Below are 14124 nucleotides of genomic sequence, written 5' to 3'. Positions count from 1 at the left end.
TGATTCTGTAAGAATCTTTCGCAGTGTGTTTAGCTTTTTCAGATGAATTTATTGAGTCAGGAACTTGTGTGATGTTCTTCAGCTTGAGGTTTCATTTGAATATTATTTGTTAATTTTACCTCTCCAGTCTTTTTGGCTTTCAACCCCAGCGGGCTTCTAGCTCCGTGTCTCTGTTCAGAAATTCACTCTAAGGTGATGCAGCTCGGTGTTCTCTACCATTTGTTTATTGGAAACCTTAGGATTACAAAGATGTGAGAACGAGACTCCAGTACTCTGTGGACTTCTAAGCTGCAGTCATTGTGTGTGACATCAGGCTTGCTTCTCTTCTCCTGGTCTTAGTGAATGCCTTTTCCAACGTGGCAGAACACCACTGCTGTCAAGTATGATCTATTGTTTATGCCCAAATCCCGTTACTACCCCATATTCAGCACCACCTTCTAATCATTTCCACTAACGTTTACCACCATGGTGTGTCTTTGTAAAGGTTCACAGGGGCATTTCTTTCACATGTACAAAGTACACTGAAATTCTTTCTTGCAAGTATTTTGTCTCTACTGTTTTGTCATAAAGATCACGTTATTTAGATTCATTATTTCAAATTATTAAATATGAAAACCAATAAAGCTGCCCCCATTCCAGAGTGTTATGTTGCTGTGTTTCGGCTTCTACCATTGGCTGACAGTTCTGACATGTGGTGCTTGTACTAATTTGAACGCATGACGGACATTTCTGGTTAAAAGTGTCTCTCCTTTTGGTTTTCTGGGGAAATTAAGCTGAAAACAGATCTGATTCTTATATATATATATATATATATATATATATATATATATATATATATATATATATATATATATATATTGTGGAACTTGACCCGGACACAGACAGACCCAACACACGTTTATTTATAATATTTACAAGTTCAGTGCACGTCCCCAGTGCCTCCAGCACCGATCCCCCAAAGTCCAGGCCTCACAGTCCAAATGCCTTTCTCCTGGCCGCCTCCAGTCCTCTCTCCAGCTCCGTCCTTCTTCCACCCGACTTAAGTTACTGAATGAAGGCAGGCGGCCCCTTATATAGGAACCCGGATGGGCTCCAGATGCTTCCCGTCATTCCTCCGCAGACACGCCCCAGTGTGGCGGAAGTGCCGGCTGCGCACCCGGAAGCCCTTCGGGTGTACCTGCTCCTCTTCCCCCCAGCACTTCCTGGTGTGGCGGAAGTGCTGAGGTCCAGGGTTGTTCAGGTACCGGGGCGCTGCCTGGCGCTTCCAAGCCCTCTACCTGTGGCCCCCAATACAACCAGGGCGGTCGCCCCTCGCGGTCTGGAGGAGGTACAAGCCCTCCTCTGGTCCTCCTGGGCGCCCCGGCTGGGCTCCACCCCCAGCCGCATGCGACAATATATATATTTATATATATATATATCTCTATAAAGCAGACAATCACAATTAAAGACTCATTGAGGCTAAAAGCCCTGGCGAAAGTGTCAGGGATGATGAGCACTAAGAGCTCTGTTTAGTTGCTGTTAGACAGGCGAGTCCCACTGCTCCTTTTCTGTGGCCATTTTCTCGGACAGACTTATTGCTGTGATTGATTTTGACTTAACAGAGTTTAGAAACAGATTGTGATGGCCAGCTGACACGTGGACATCTACAAGTCTTCCAGAAGATCTACTTCATTACAACTTGTCTTATTTTTTGTGCATTATCAATGCTGTTTTGTTTTTCTCAGATTGGAGGCCATTTCATTGTCTTTGATTCTGGTGCTTCTAGCTGAGATTGCAATTAAAATTTGAATTTTAATCATGAGAGGCATAGAATTTGGAGATAAACCAGATGATCCTGTGTACTAGATGAAATTCTTCTTGCACTATGGATTTTGAAAAATAAAATTACCAGTATGCTAAAAATGCATGTAAACTTATTTAAACGTAAAAGAAGTTCTATTGCAAAATGTGTACATGTGCTAAAGGAAACATAAAATGTGTTTTTTTTTTTTTTCTGCCAGGCCTTAGTATCTTTAGAGTAAGTGTGTAACAACTGAGCCCACCCTTTTGTCCAGAGTGCTGTGCTGACAGCGTTACTCTTGACAGTCTGGAGGGTAAATGGGGTACCTGCTCACGGCTCACATCTTATAAGCTGCACAATTCATTGGCCAGTCGCCTGTCCTCCGTGTCTGCAGGTGGAATTAGAGTGGGCCATAAACGGGCTGATCCCGTATACCAGACGACACTCTTGTATCAGCAAAGACTTCAAAAAACATGTCTTACCGGTATACTAAAAATTAGCTGAAAATCTACAAACACATTTAAACACAAAACAAACCTCTGCAATTAAAAATGTGATTTTTTTGGTCGGTGTATTAGTGTCTAAAGTAAGAAAACTTGACACTAAAATTGACTTTGCATTTGTTTTTGCAATTTGCAAAACCTACTAAAAGTAGTTTTTGTTGGTGGAAAGCTAAGAATATGGCACCCTGAGTCAGCAGTAGCTGCGTAACGCAGGTGACCCGCAGCACAACATGCAGATCCAATCTATTTATGGCTGCCATTCATATCACCACAGAGGTGTGCAGCATATTTTTAATAAAGTGACATGCTGTATATTTTCTAGACGAAGACGCACCAAATTGAACCGTCGGTTTTCCGTCCATTAATCCGCTCTACATAGGAACACATTCCTTTCTGTTACCTAGCAACCGCTGTTTCCTGTTTGCAGATTCCTGCAGAAGAGGCTGTGGACATGCACACTCCAAGCGCCATGGAGGAATGCACCAAGTTCCAGTTCTGTCTCTGCAAGCCTTGTTCATATTGCAGTCACCAAGATTGTCATCGTAATTGGCACAACAGGCAGTGTACTACCAGAGCAAACACCAACAGACGTCTGCAAGTGACACAAAAGGAGTTTTTTTTTTTTTTATTTCATTCACTAGAGAAATTTATTTAAACACTACACGACAGACAAACACTGCGGTGAGCTGGCGCCCTGCCCGGGGTTTGTTTCCTGCTTCGCACCCTGTGTTGGCTGGGATTGGCTCTAGCAGACCCCTGTGACCCTGTAGTTAGGATATAGTGGGTTGGATAATGGATGGATGACAGACAGACACGTGGAATTGTAAAAGGAAACGTTTCCAGGCAGTAACTAAACGTTTCATTGCAATTTCAATTTTGTGCAAATTGCTGGCTGATCACTACTGTCTAGTAATGTCTTTGTGTTGGAGTAAGGATGTGACTTGTGTATTAAGTGGGCCAACTCCTATTAGAATTTAACCTCAAGTTCTGTGTGGTTCAGACTGGTTGGCGAATCAATGCTGTCTCCTCTCCTTTTAGTTCTGCATGCATTAATTGGATTTAACAATGCATGGCTGTTTAAAACTGGTCTTGGAAATTAATACCATTTCCACTTCTCCAGAATGTTAGAGAGCTTGCTGACTAAAATAGCTGGGCAACACTGTGCAAACAATGTGTATGTTAACAGTTAGCACACAGGAATAAATCCATAGACATTGTCTATTTGGAGTTTCCACGTTCTCTCAGTATTGCCCCATGTTGGTGAGAAGGCCCTGTGATGGACAACTGCTTAGGTCACGGTTGGTTTCTGCCTTATGTCCAGTGCTGCCAGCACAGACTCCAGGCCTTTAATATCCTGAAATGGATGAGATGGGTTTGTAAATGCACTGCTGTTGACGTGGAAAGACTAGTTTGTCATTTCATCACACAGCATTCTCTGCTCCACATACCAGTTTGCTTTCCACTGTGAACCAGAAATGCACTGCCAGCAGCAAAGGCTGCCGTTCTGTTCTCTCAGGTTGCATTAGTGAAATAAAATCAGAGCGAAAGGTTAAGCACTTTCTTTCCAGGGCTTTTCCATAGCGACCCACTCTTCCCAGACCAGACGAGCTCCAGTTGCAGCTCAGTAACTCAATCCCTGATTTGTTTAACTGTGTTGTGTCTTCTGACCTGGAAAAAAAGCCCGCATTAGTCGCACTGATCAATCTCTATCACTTCTCATCATTTAGCAGACAATTAATACTGCTTGGTAAAGGCTCCCCAAGGCCTCGCCGTGAAACACAATCTCCTTTCAATGATAAAACCACATAGGAAGTTGTGCACCGTTTACAGACAGAAAAAATAAGTGCCATACACTTTAGGAGTAAATAAAACGGTGACAGTTATTGGATTTTCAGACACCTTTTAAAAGGCTGGCGGTGGTGTAAAGCTCGTGCTTAGCATCGGGGCACCCTTTTGATTTCTCAGTTTGGGCAGCTTTATGAACGTATTTCAGTTTGTGGAGTGAATTCACAACTCATGGAGACTGGGCTCTAATCTCAGCCTGGTCAATGTGGAGCGTGCCTGTGCTCCCTGGTTTCAGTTTTGTTATTCCTCCCCATTTCAAGTCATGTCTGGTAAATGGAACAAGCCTGGTGTGTGTGAGTTTAAGTGTGTGCACCAAAGTGCCCCTTATCTATCTATCTATCTATCTATCTATCTATCTATCTATCTATCTATCTATCTATCTATCTATCTATCTTACAGCAGCTTTCCCATTTATTAATTCAGCTTATAGCGCCTTCCTATTGAACTGTCAGTCACTCAGATTAATGAGGGTTATGAGCGAAAAGGGTCAAAAATCATCATAAATTACAACCAAAGCAATGCTAGTCAATAAGTGACACAAAATGCTGGCCCTTGTCTTGGTGGTCTTTCCTCCCACGCCCCAAAGGTGGGCCTCTTAGGTTAATTGTACCCTCTAAACAGGCCTGGTGTGTGAGTGACTGTGTGATTATCAGTGTATCCAGCAATGGACTGGCACCCAAGTCTTTGCCCCACAATGCAGCCCTCTGCCTGGATGGTTTAAAGATGCCAGGGAATTCATTTTAGCTAACCAAGATGCAGGTGAGCGCTTTCCCAGTGCAGTTTTATTATTCATGATTTTTAAAATCCCTCAGCCCTGAATTACAATAAGCTGCCTGGGTAATGGATGCATTTTTATTATATTCTTCACCTTCGAGAAGTAAGCTGCTGCATACAGTGTTTATTGAGGAAGAAGCAGAAGATCACTAACTGCTCTCAAGAATTACTGTGGCAACTCTTTTGAGCTCTGACATATCCCTTCATGTGTCACAGATGAAACTTTTAGTATACAACTACTTTTCTGAACCCTCACAGTTTCTAAATATTACTCTTGTTTTTTATGATCACACAATGGTCAGCCCTGCTGCTTTATGGATCCTGCAGTTTGGATTCCATTGTTATCTGTGTGGAGCTGCCATGTTCTCCCTTTGTCAGTGTGGGTTTGCTCCAGACACTGCACTTGTACCCCCACATCTCAGAGACGTACATCTTAGGTTACTGGTGACCCTACAGTGGCTCAGTGTGGATGAGTGGGTCCTACAGAACACGTGCCTCCCATCAGTGTGGGTCCCTGCCTCTGCCTTCCTGCACTCTTCAACTGGATTAAGTGGATTGGAGATGGTTAAGATATTTTCTTTAGCAGATCTTTATCCAAGCTGACTAAGCGTTTTGCATACAATTATGTTTTAATGACTGTGTAGCAGGGCTACATAGGTAGTGTTGTCAAATGTCAGTACTGAGTGTGTCTCGTTTCCATTGTCCCGTTTGCTGTTTATGTGTGTGTATCAGTAAATGATAATGGAAGAAGACCACAGCCTCAAACCTGGAAAACACCTGTTCACTATTAATCAATTACAGCCGTCACAGGACTACTTAAGCCATTAGGGGAGAAGAGAAGAGAAGGAGACTTTTTCATTTCACGACCACAATCCATCTATACCTGCCGTATTCCACCTCGCGCATTTCATCCAGTTTGTTTTTCAATTCGCCGGACTGACTTCAATATCTTCATCACGAGAGACCCCGGGGTCGGACTTCATCATCCACCATGCACCGAGGATCCACGGTGAGGCTGTTCTATTTTGTTCTGGGAAAATCAAACGACTCCTTTACCATTAGTTCAGTCAACCGTATTCAGGACAGTTTTTATAACCGGACTCAAGCTCATGATCATTTCCGTATCTCATTCATTTTTGTTATTTGTGTTGTTTGTTATATGTTACAGGGGCAAGGGAGGGTTTTGTTGTATTTATATATGGTGGTGTCTCGTTGTTGATGTGGTGGAGGGATATTTATATTTAAGTTTCTTTCTATTTTTGCATCTGTCTTGTTGTTTCATTTAATACATTTAATCAGTATAATTTTACATATCTGCTTTTGTGAGTTTATATTTACACCGTCGATTGTTGCGGAAAGTGTACTTTGTTAGAGGTACGGCTTGATAGTTAGATTCATCTCAGTAAATTATCCAGGCCACAGGTCTTGGAGGTGTAGCTGCTGGCTGGGTAAGGAAAGTCTGTTAAGAGTCATATGCTGTACAAAACTGATAAATGCAACAGTCAATACAACCACCTGATTAAAAGTGACATCTATAAATTAGTTTTAAAAGTAACAACTGTAGAAGGCTGTTGCATGTAAAGAGTCAGAAGTTTCCATAACTTGGAGGCTGCAGGCACACCTGATGAAGGATTCATAGCCGAAACGCCAACTCTTTACCCTTTTTTCCTTTCCCGCACGGGTCAGTGGCGCTCCCTCCTATGCCTGCACACTCTGCCTGTTGTGTTGGCCTCTTGGACGTTTTCTGGCAGCACACATTTAGTTCATCCATCTGCCTTCCCTTCTCTGTCAAAGTGATTGGTGATTTGTGAATGTTACCTCCTTTTTCACGTACATGAGCAAATCGATTCAACAGCGTTCAACACTATTAAGAGGGGCAGATGTTGTCAGTGTTTTCTGTTTTGCAAGTAGACATTTTGAGTGCACTGCACATCTTTTCTTATGATCTGATGATTCTCTGAGCATGTCTGTATTAAAATGATTATAGTCGAATTGTGTTTTTGTCATTTTCATTAAACTCTATTGTACTGTAAGATCCCCTGGCCTAAACTGAGACAGAAATGACAGTCAAGTATTAATCTGGCCTGAGACAAACCCTACTGTCTAATGGACACTGTAGCTAGTCAGGCTTTGAATGACTCAGGCTCGGCTTGGCCCATGAATCTTGGAATAAGGCTGAAGATGAGGCACATGAGAAGGTGAAGCTGGGTAACACGACTAGCATATTGTATATAATATCATTTGCTGTAAGCCAATTTTTTCTATCTGTCTTGTTTGTTTCTGTTGGCATTTTACTACTGTCGACTGTTCTGAGGAAATACGCAAGTAAGAATTTCATTGCCGTATCTCCACATTACTGTAAACTTGAAGCTGACTTAACTTAAATATCTGATACCTGGTCATACAGTAGCTCTTCTCCTGATTTCCTGGAGAGTTTAGAAATGATTTCCTGTTGAACAAAAATTGTACCCCATTGTTTGGTCAAGAGATTAAAATTTATCAGAAAAATGGTGGAACTGCTACACTCTTAGCTAGCTATTACGATAATAAAAGACCCTGAATTGTCAGTTGATGTCTTCAAAATGGAACATTGGACTGTTTGGTGTTATGGGATGTACAGAGGTTCAGTGGTTGGTGCTTGTTAACTGTAGCTCCAGAGACCCGAGTTCAGTTCCAGACTGGTTAAATGGTTTAAACCAGTCTGCACTCTGAGTCTTATCCTATTCTGTTTTAAATGTCTTTGCATATCATTTACTGTATATTGACTTAATGAAGGAAAAAAAAAACTGGGCTGGGAATTTCAACCCACTTGACAAATACTGTTAACTAGATTTTGACTGTTTAGTCTGTCCATCTCTCTGTCTACTTGTCTTCTAAAAGCTGCTCATTGTAAAACATAAAGCGCTCGTCACCAGTGCTGTCTGCAAGAGCACACACAGTCAAGCCAGCGCAAAAGTATTCATGTCGCTATTGTGAAGCTAATTATATCTTTATATGTAGAATACTTTGAATTTGTTTTTTGCCTTGCATGACTAGTTTTACTTTTGTTGCACTTTTTTTCACGCCCTTTTTCTAATTCTTTGCGCAGGTACCACAGAACGGGTCTGTCTTATCCAGGGCACAGTGGAAGCTCTGAATGCAGTTCACGGCTTCATTGCCGAGAAGATTCGGGAAATGCCGCAGAATGTGGCAAAAGCCGAGCCAGTCAGCATCCTGCAGCCCCAGACCACAGTCAACCCCGACCGCATCAAGCAGGTCAGTTCAGAGCTGTGCGCTTACAGACGGGATTTGAGCCCGGTGTCCTTTTACAATTCATTTTGCTGTACTTATGAGTGAGACTATGATGGATTCAGTGACAAATAATATGGTGGCCTTTAAAGTGAGACTTAAATAGTCTACCTTACTTGATAGAAATGTGTAAGTCTGTATAGAAAATCTAATTTACTTTTTGAAACCATTATCATTAACTGAGATGAATTTGTGTTGGCATTTTACACATTTTTCCTGCACTATAAATATTTTTGCACTTTACTCTTTTAAATCTGTTAATATTAGAAACATGATTTGGAGGATATTTTGACCACATCTAATGAGAGATTGAGAGCACCATACTATCAGCCAGTGCTACTGGTAAATGATTTTGTTCTCTGTTTTCACTGACATCTTTTAAACAGCAAATGATGATGCCTGTGAATTGTACTTTATGTGACTTATTTCAATCACCGTCAATAATGTAGGGTCTTCATTTGTGCTGTTGCCATGTTTACTAAACTCATTTATTTGGTTTTGAGACTCCAAAGCTCCATACGATCAGGACAAGCCTTCAATCTACGATTTACACAAAGAACCATAGACACTTGGAATAAGCGACCAAGTAGTGTGGTAGACAGTAAGACATTGGGGACTTTCAAAACTCGACTCCATGTTTTTATGGAAGAAATAAGTCGATAGGACTGGCGAGCTTTGTTGGGTTGAATGGCCTGTTGGCGTCTACAGTGTTCAAATGTTCTAAGCTGTGTCAATGCATATGACAGAAGAAAATTCTGTGTGACACATCTGTACTGCCAGGCTGCCTAATTCAACACTGCGGCCTGTAACCTTACGCTGCCAGTCTGTAGTAGATGAGCATCTACAGCCCCCAGGCATGCCATCTTTAAACTTTGGTGGATTTAAACTTGTACTCGTACTGTGATCACAGTTGTTCCTGCTTTTTTTACTTAAAAAAAATGACAGATGTCAATATGACATGTAAATTAGGCATAAAGAGAGACATTCATCTTCATGGTGGTGCGTGGTGGATAATCTAGCGACTTGAACATGGTGCAGGCCCAATACGGTATTGTGTCAGTATGTATTAAGACATGTACTGTGCATAGGATTATCTCTCTCTTTAGATATATATATATATATATATATATATATATATATATATATATATATATATATATATATATATAAAATCCTAAGCCTAAAAGTGCAATGATTGTGTGCAACCATTTTATGTCACGTTTTTTGTCATGCGTTAAATCTGGCATATTTTAAAACCTACATACAGTATACTGTATATGTTTGGTATCATTCTTTTCACAATTTATTGAACTTTAATGTGATTTTTTTAGATTTTAAAGGATAAACTAAAATATTAAGAAAGTCATGGTTTTTGTCAGTTGAAACGAATGGATCATTTATTTAGTCTCATATAAATGCTCATCGAGCATAATGGACCTCAGTTTAACAGGAATACTCCAATCGGTAAGAGAGTAAATATTTTATTCTCATTTCATGATTTTTACTCCATTAAATAGTAATTAATTTTTCTTTTACATATTTATAGAATTGGGCGGCACGGTGGCACAGTGGGTAGTACTTTTGCCTCGCAGTTAGGAGACCTGTCTGGGTTCGATTCCTGTGTCCTCCGTGCGTGGAGTTGGCATGTTCTCCCCGTGTCTGCGTGGGTTTCCTCCCCCAGTCCAAAGACATGCAGGTCAGGTGCAATGGCGATTCTAAATTGTCCCTAGTGTGTGTGCTTGGTGTGTGTGTGTGTGTGCACCCTGCATCCTGCCCGGGGTTTGTTTCCTGCCTTGTGCCCCGTGTTGGCTGGGATTGGCTCCAGCAGATCCCCCGTGCCCCTGTGTTAAGCTATAATGGGTTGGATAATGGATGGATGGATGGATATTTATAGAGTTTCATGATTTTGATTCCAATACATAATCATTTTTCTTTTGTACATTTACAGATTTTATTAATATTCTGGCTGCAACTGGGGGTTTATATATAATTAAAAATTAATTATTTCCTGTTTAGTTAAAAAGCTCAAATTTGGCAAGAAGTATTTGCTAAGAAAGGACACTTCAATATATCAATATTTAGGGTTATAAATCCCTTGCAATAGAAAAGCTAAACATTTTAAAATCTCAAAAGACTTACACAGATTTGATTGAAATCTGGTGGATTTATAGAAAAAAAAAGAAACTGAACCAACAGCCAATTGTCATTTGTCCATAATATTCCTGTTCTGAGGCCATTATACTAATGTGCCGCACAGCACTGACAGAAGTACCAGCTGCTTTGTGTGTGTGCCATGCCGGTGTATGCAAATGAAGGTCTTCAGCAGATTAGTGGTCCCGACCAATAGAGTGGACTGACGAGAGAAGAAGGTGGCAGGGTCGCAGACCAGAAATAGAGCTGTGAAGTGGAAGGACGGAGGAATGTTCTGCCAAAAAACGCATTTCCATACACATCACCCATTTCAGGTTGTTTATTGGTGTTAACAAGAATCCCTTTGAATTCATAATGTATCCGTTCCACACCATATAGCACAGAGAAATGCAAATGGAAATTGTTTACTGTCGTTGTGTGAATAAAGCATCATATTGTGGTATCTGCAGTAAGATGAGGGGCAAACGTTTTTAACAGAACACCAAGGTGACATTTACAGTGATTATGTGCTGTAATGTAATGATGTTGAATGATAAGCAAAATCCCTCAACTTACGCTACCACGTGAGAATTTTTAGCTGTGTCAGAGCCACTTCTACGTGTGTTTACATAAATTGTGTGTTATTTGATAAATTTGGGGTAAGCAGTTGGCCCGTTAAGTCTGCACTGCTAAGGGGCCTTATGCAGAGGTCATTTTAGAATTCTCTTATTACTAAAAACTGGTTACATCATAGTCTTTTGCTTACCTGATATACAGTAATCCGCTAATCGCTATATCGCACTTCGACTTTCGCGGCTTCACTCTATCGCGGATTTTAAATGTAAGCACATCTAAATATATATCACGGATTTTTCGCAGGTTCGCGGATTTCTGTGGACAATGGCTCTTTTAATTTATGGTGCACGCTTCCTCAGTTTGATTGCCCAGTTGATTTCATACAAGGGACGCTATTGGCGGATGGCTTAGAAGCTACCCAATCAGAGCATGTATTACATATTAACTAAAACTCCTCAATGCTATAAGATATGCATCCCGCGCGGAGCTTGATTGTTTGCTTGTCTCTGCCTCTCTCTCACCCTCTCTGACATTTTCTGCGCCTGACGGAGGAGATGTGAGCCGAGGTACTGTTTGCACAGAGGCTGTTTGCTTAAGATACTGACGCTCCTCTGAAAAATGCCACTTTATTGCGGTGCTTCGGCAAACTTAAAAGGACACGTATTGATTTTTTGATTGTTTGCTTTTCTTTGCAAGCGCTCGCTCTCTCTCTCTTAAATTCTCTTCTCCTGATGCAGACACTCCTTTGAAGAAAAGATATATTTGCATTCTTTTAATTGTGACAGGGAGCACAGTTTAAACTTTTGACTAAAGGGTGTTATTTCATGTCTAGAGGGCTCTAATAATGTTAACAGTGTGGGAGAGTTTATAAGGGCTTAAATATATAAAAACAACTATACTAACAGATGGTTTCTACTTCGCGGATTTTCATCTATCGCGGTGGGTTCTGGAACGCAACCCCCGCGATCGAGGAGGGATTACTGTACCTAAATTATCTAGAAAATATACTAATAAACCAGGAAAGCACAAGGCATCATACTAAATATACAAGCAATATTATTAGACAAAATCAATTAGAAAAATCTGCAGCTAAATATGCACATAAAAATCAAGACAGCAACAGCCTTGCGTTTGTTAAATATACACATAAACATTCAGAAAATCAGAGCTGCTGTTCCTAAATAAACCTTAAAACAGAGAAACTTCTGTTTGGCAGGTAAATCAAAAACGATACTTGCCTTGACTAAAAAACTGCAATGATGGTTTAATGATAATTTACACATTGATTATGAATCTAATAAAGAAATTGTTACAGTGTCCATGAATGTTAATTGTCTGTATTGATGAACCGCCTTGCTGATCAAATGATCGCCGACATGTTCATATTCAGGTGATATAAGGAAATATAATCATGCTTTTCAAATAACATCATTTGGAGCAAAAAGAATAATCAAAGGCAGTTTCGTGCCACATTTCAAGTATAAGGACAGCTGTATCACCATTGTTTTATAGGGTCTTTACTACCTACATGTGCTAACACTCTCTGGCACCGTCAGGGGGGTATTATGACCTTGTGCTGAAACTTCCATCTTCCTTATCTATATACTAAAATGCAAAGAGGTCTAATTTTAACACAAAGTGTGCGTACTTACGGTCAATCAGAATTTGATAAAACTACATTATTTGAAAACCTTATCCTCTGAAACAACCTGAGCTGCTTTCATTCTCTTTTGACATCTGCACTTCATGTGCTGGTGACTGTGAAAATGACAACATTTAAATAACTCGACCACGAAGTGAAGTCAAAACCAGGACAAGTCTAGCAGATGGGCATTGGGAATGAACAGGGGTGCAATATGCAGTTACAATACAAATAAAGCCCACCCAATTTATGACTGTGAGTGCATAAGGAGCAGATTACAGCAAACAGAAGTTCATCCTGCACAATGCAGGGCCACAGAATTGCATTACAACAGGGCATAACGCTCAAACTTGCATCGATGGCACAAGGAGTTTTTGATTTTCATTTGCTTTTTCAGTATTTCTTGCAAGTTCATTTGTAATTGTATTCCCTCTACTGAAGGAGTTTCTATGTGGCACAGCCAAGAAGACCCTGCTTTACTTGTTCAGTTGTCTTCTCTAGCCATAATTTTAATGTGCTTAGGTGAAACTCGACAGCCAGTATTGTGATTCTAAAGAGAAATCTCCACCAGATTCACACTAGTATATAAAGCAAAAAGGTTAAAGTGAAGGAAGCGCTCAACTATGAAGAAAAAACTGACATTCCAAGGAGACCGAATATATGAAATTTTACAAAGCTTTAAAACATACACCAAACCTCAGTGAAGTTCAGAACGAATGCAACAACTGGGAATGTGCCCAGAAATGGCCATCCTCTAAAACAGAGCCATGGAAGTGGACGCCACCAAGAGGACTCCAAAGGAGCCACGCTCCTCCGTAACAGAGATGAGAGAAACGATGGATAAGACAACAGTAGCATGCAGTCTTCATAAACGTGGGGTATACAGAAGAGCACGAGCCAGCAGGACTGCGGAGCTAGAGTCGGTAAAAATGTTCAAACTTTGACTTGGATTAAATGTAAATTGAAACACAGTGTTTTAAAATGTATAGTTTCACAATGTGACCACAAGGGGGCACCAGTGGGCCTCAAACCCAAGACACAGTAATAGAGCACACGCTGATGTGTTAAAGTAAAGGATATTCACTTAAGGCGTTTCAGTCACAATAACATTACACCATCATTACAATTCACCCTCCATGCTACCTCTGCTGAGTGTTTCCTGCCGTCTCCTGACTCTGACTCACCAATGTCAGACAGCGGGCTCCAGACCCAGGAATGCATCCAGTGTGGCACTACGATCTTGAGGAAGAACTTCTGGGCCACACAAAAAGTATGGTGGTCTTCCCTCGACAGCGACCACTATTGATCCCTAGGAACTCTGACAGGGCTGCACGTCCGGAGAACTCCATCTCCCAAGCACCCCTGCGGGTGTCCCAACTGGATTCCCATATGAGGACCATTGCCACCTGGCACATGGGGGATGGATCCACTCCCAATCCTCAGCTTTTCTCACTTCTCCTGCTCTAGTATACCAGTTGCATGCACACTTATTTCCTTGTTCCTCCAGCCAATTTCCCTTCATCATCGCATCGGCCTCCTGTCTGAGTAATGACATATCCTTTGTTCCGGCTGGGATGGCTGTTCTC

General features: G+C 41.1%; 1 protein-coding gene across 5 annotated transcripts in view; it reads left to right on the top strand.

The window, feature by feature from the left end:
- Positions 1-14124, top strand: part of LOC120518265 (RNA-binding protein Nova-1) — a 174863-nt gene that overhangs the window by 114369 nt on the left and 46370 nt on the right. For all 5 annotated transcript variants that reach the window (XM_039740934.1, XM_039740930.1, XM_039740933.1 and 2 more), the window contains exon 3: positions 7991-8157. In XM_039740934.1, the coding sequence (XP_039596868.1) occupies positions 7991-8157 (167 nt within the window). The remainder of the gene's footprint in view (positions 1-7990; positions 8158-14124) is intronic.

This window comes from Polypterus senegalus, chromosome 18, assembly GCF_016835505.1.
Source record: "Polypterus senegalus isolate Bchr_013 chromosome 18, ASM1683550v1, whole genome shotgun sequence".
NCBI classification, from domain to species: domain Eukaryota; kingdom Metazoa; phylum Chordata; class Cladistia; order Polypteriformes; family Polypteridae; genus Polypterus; species Polypterus senegalus.
This window is presented reverse-complemented; position numbering and strand designations above follow the sequence as displayed.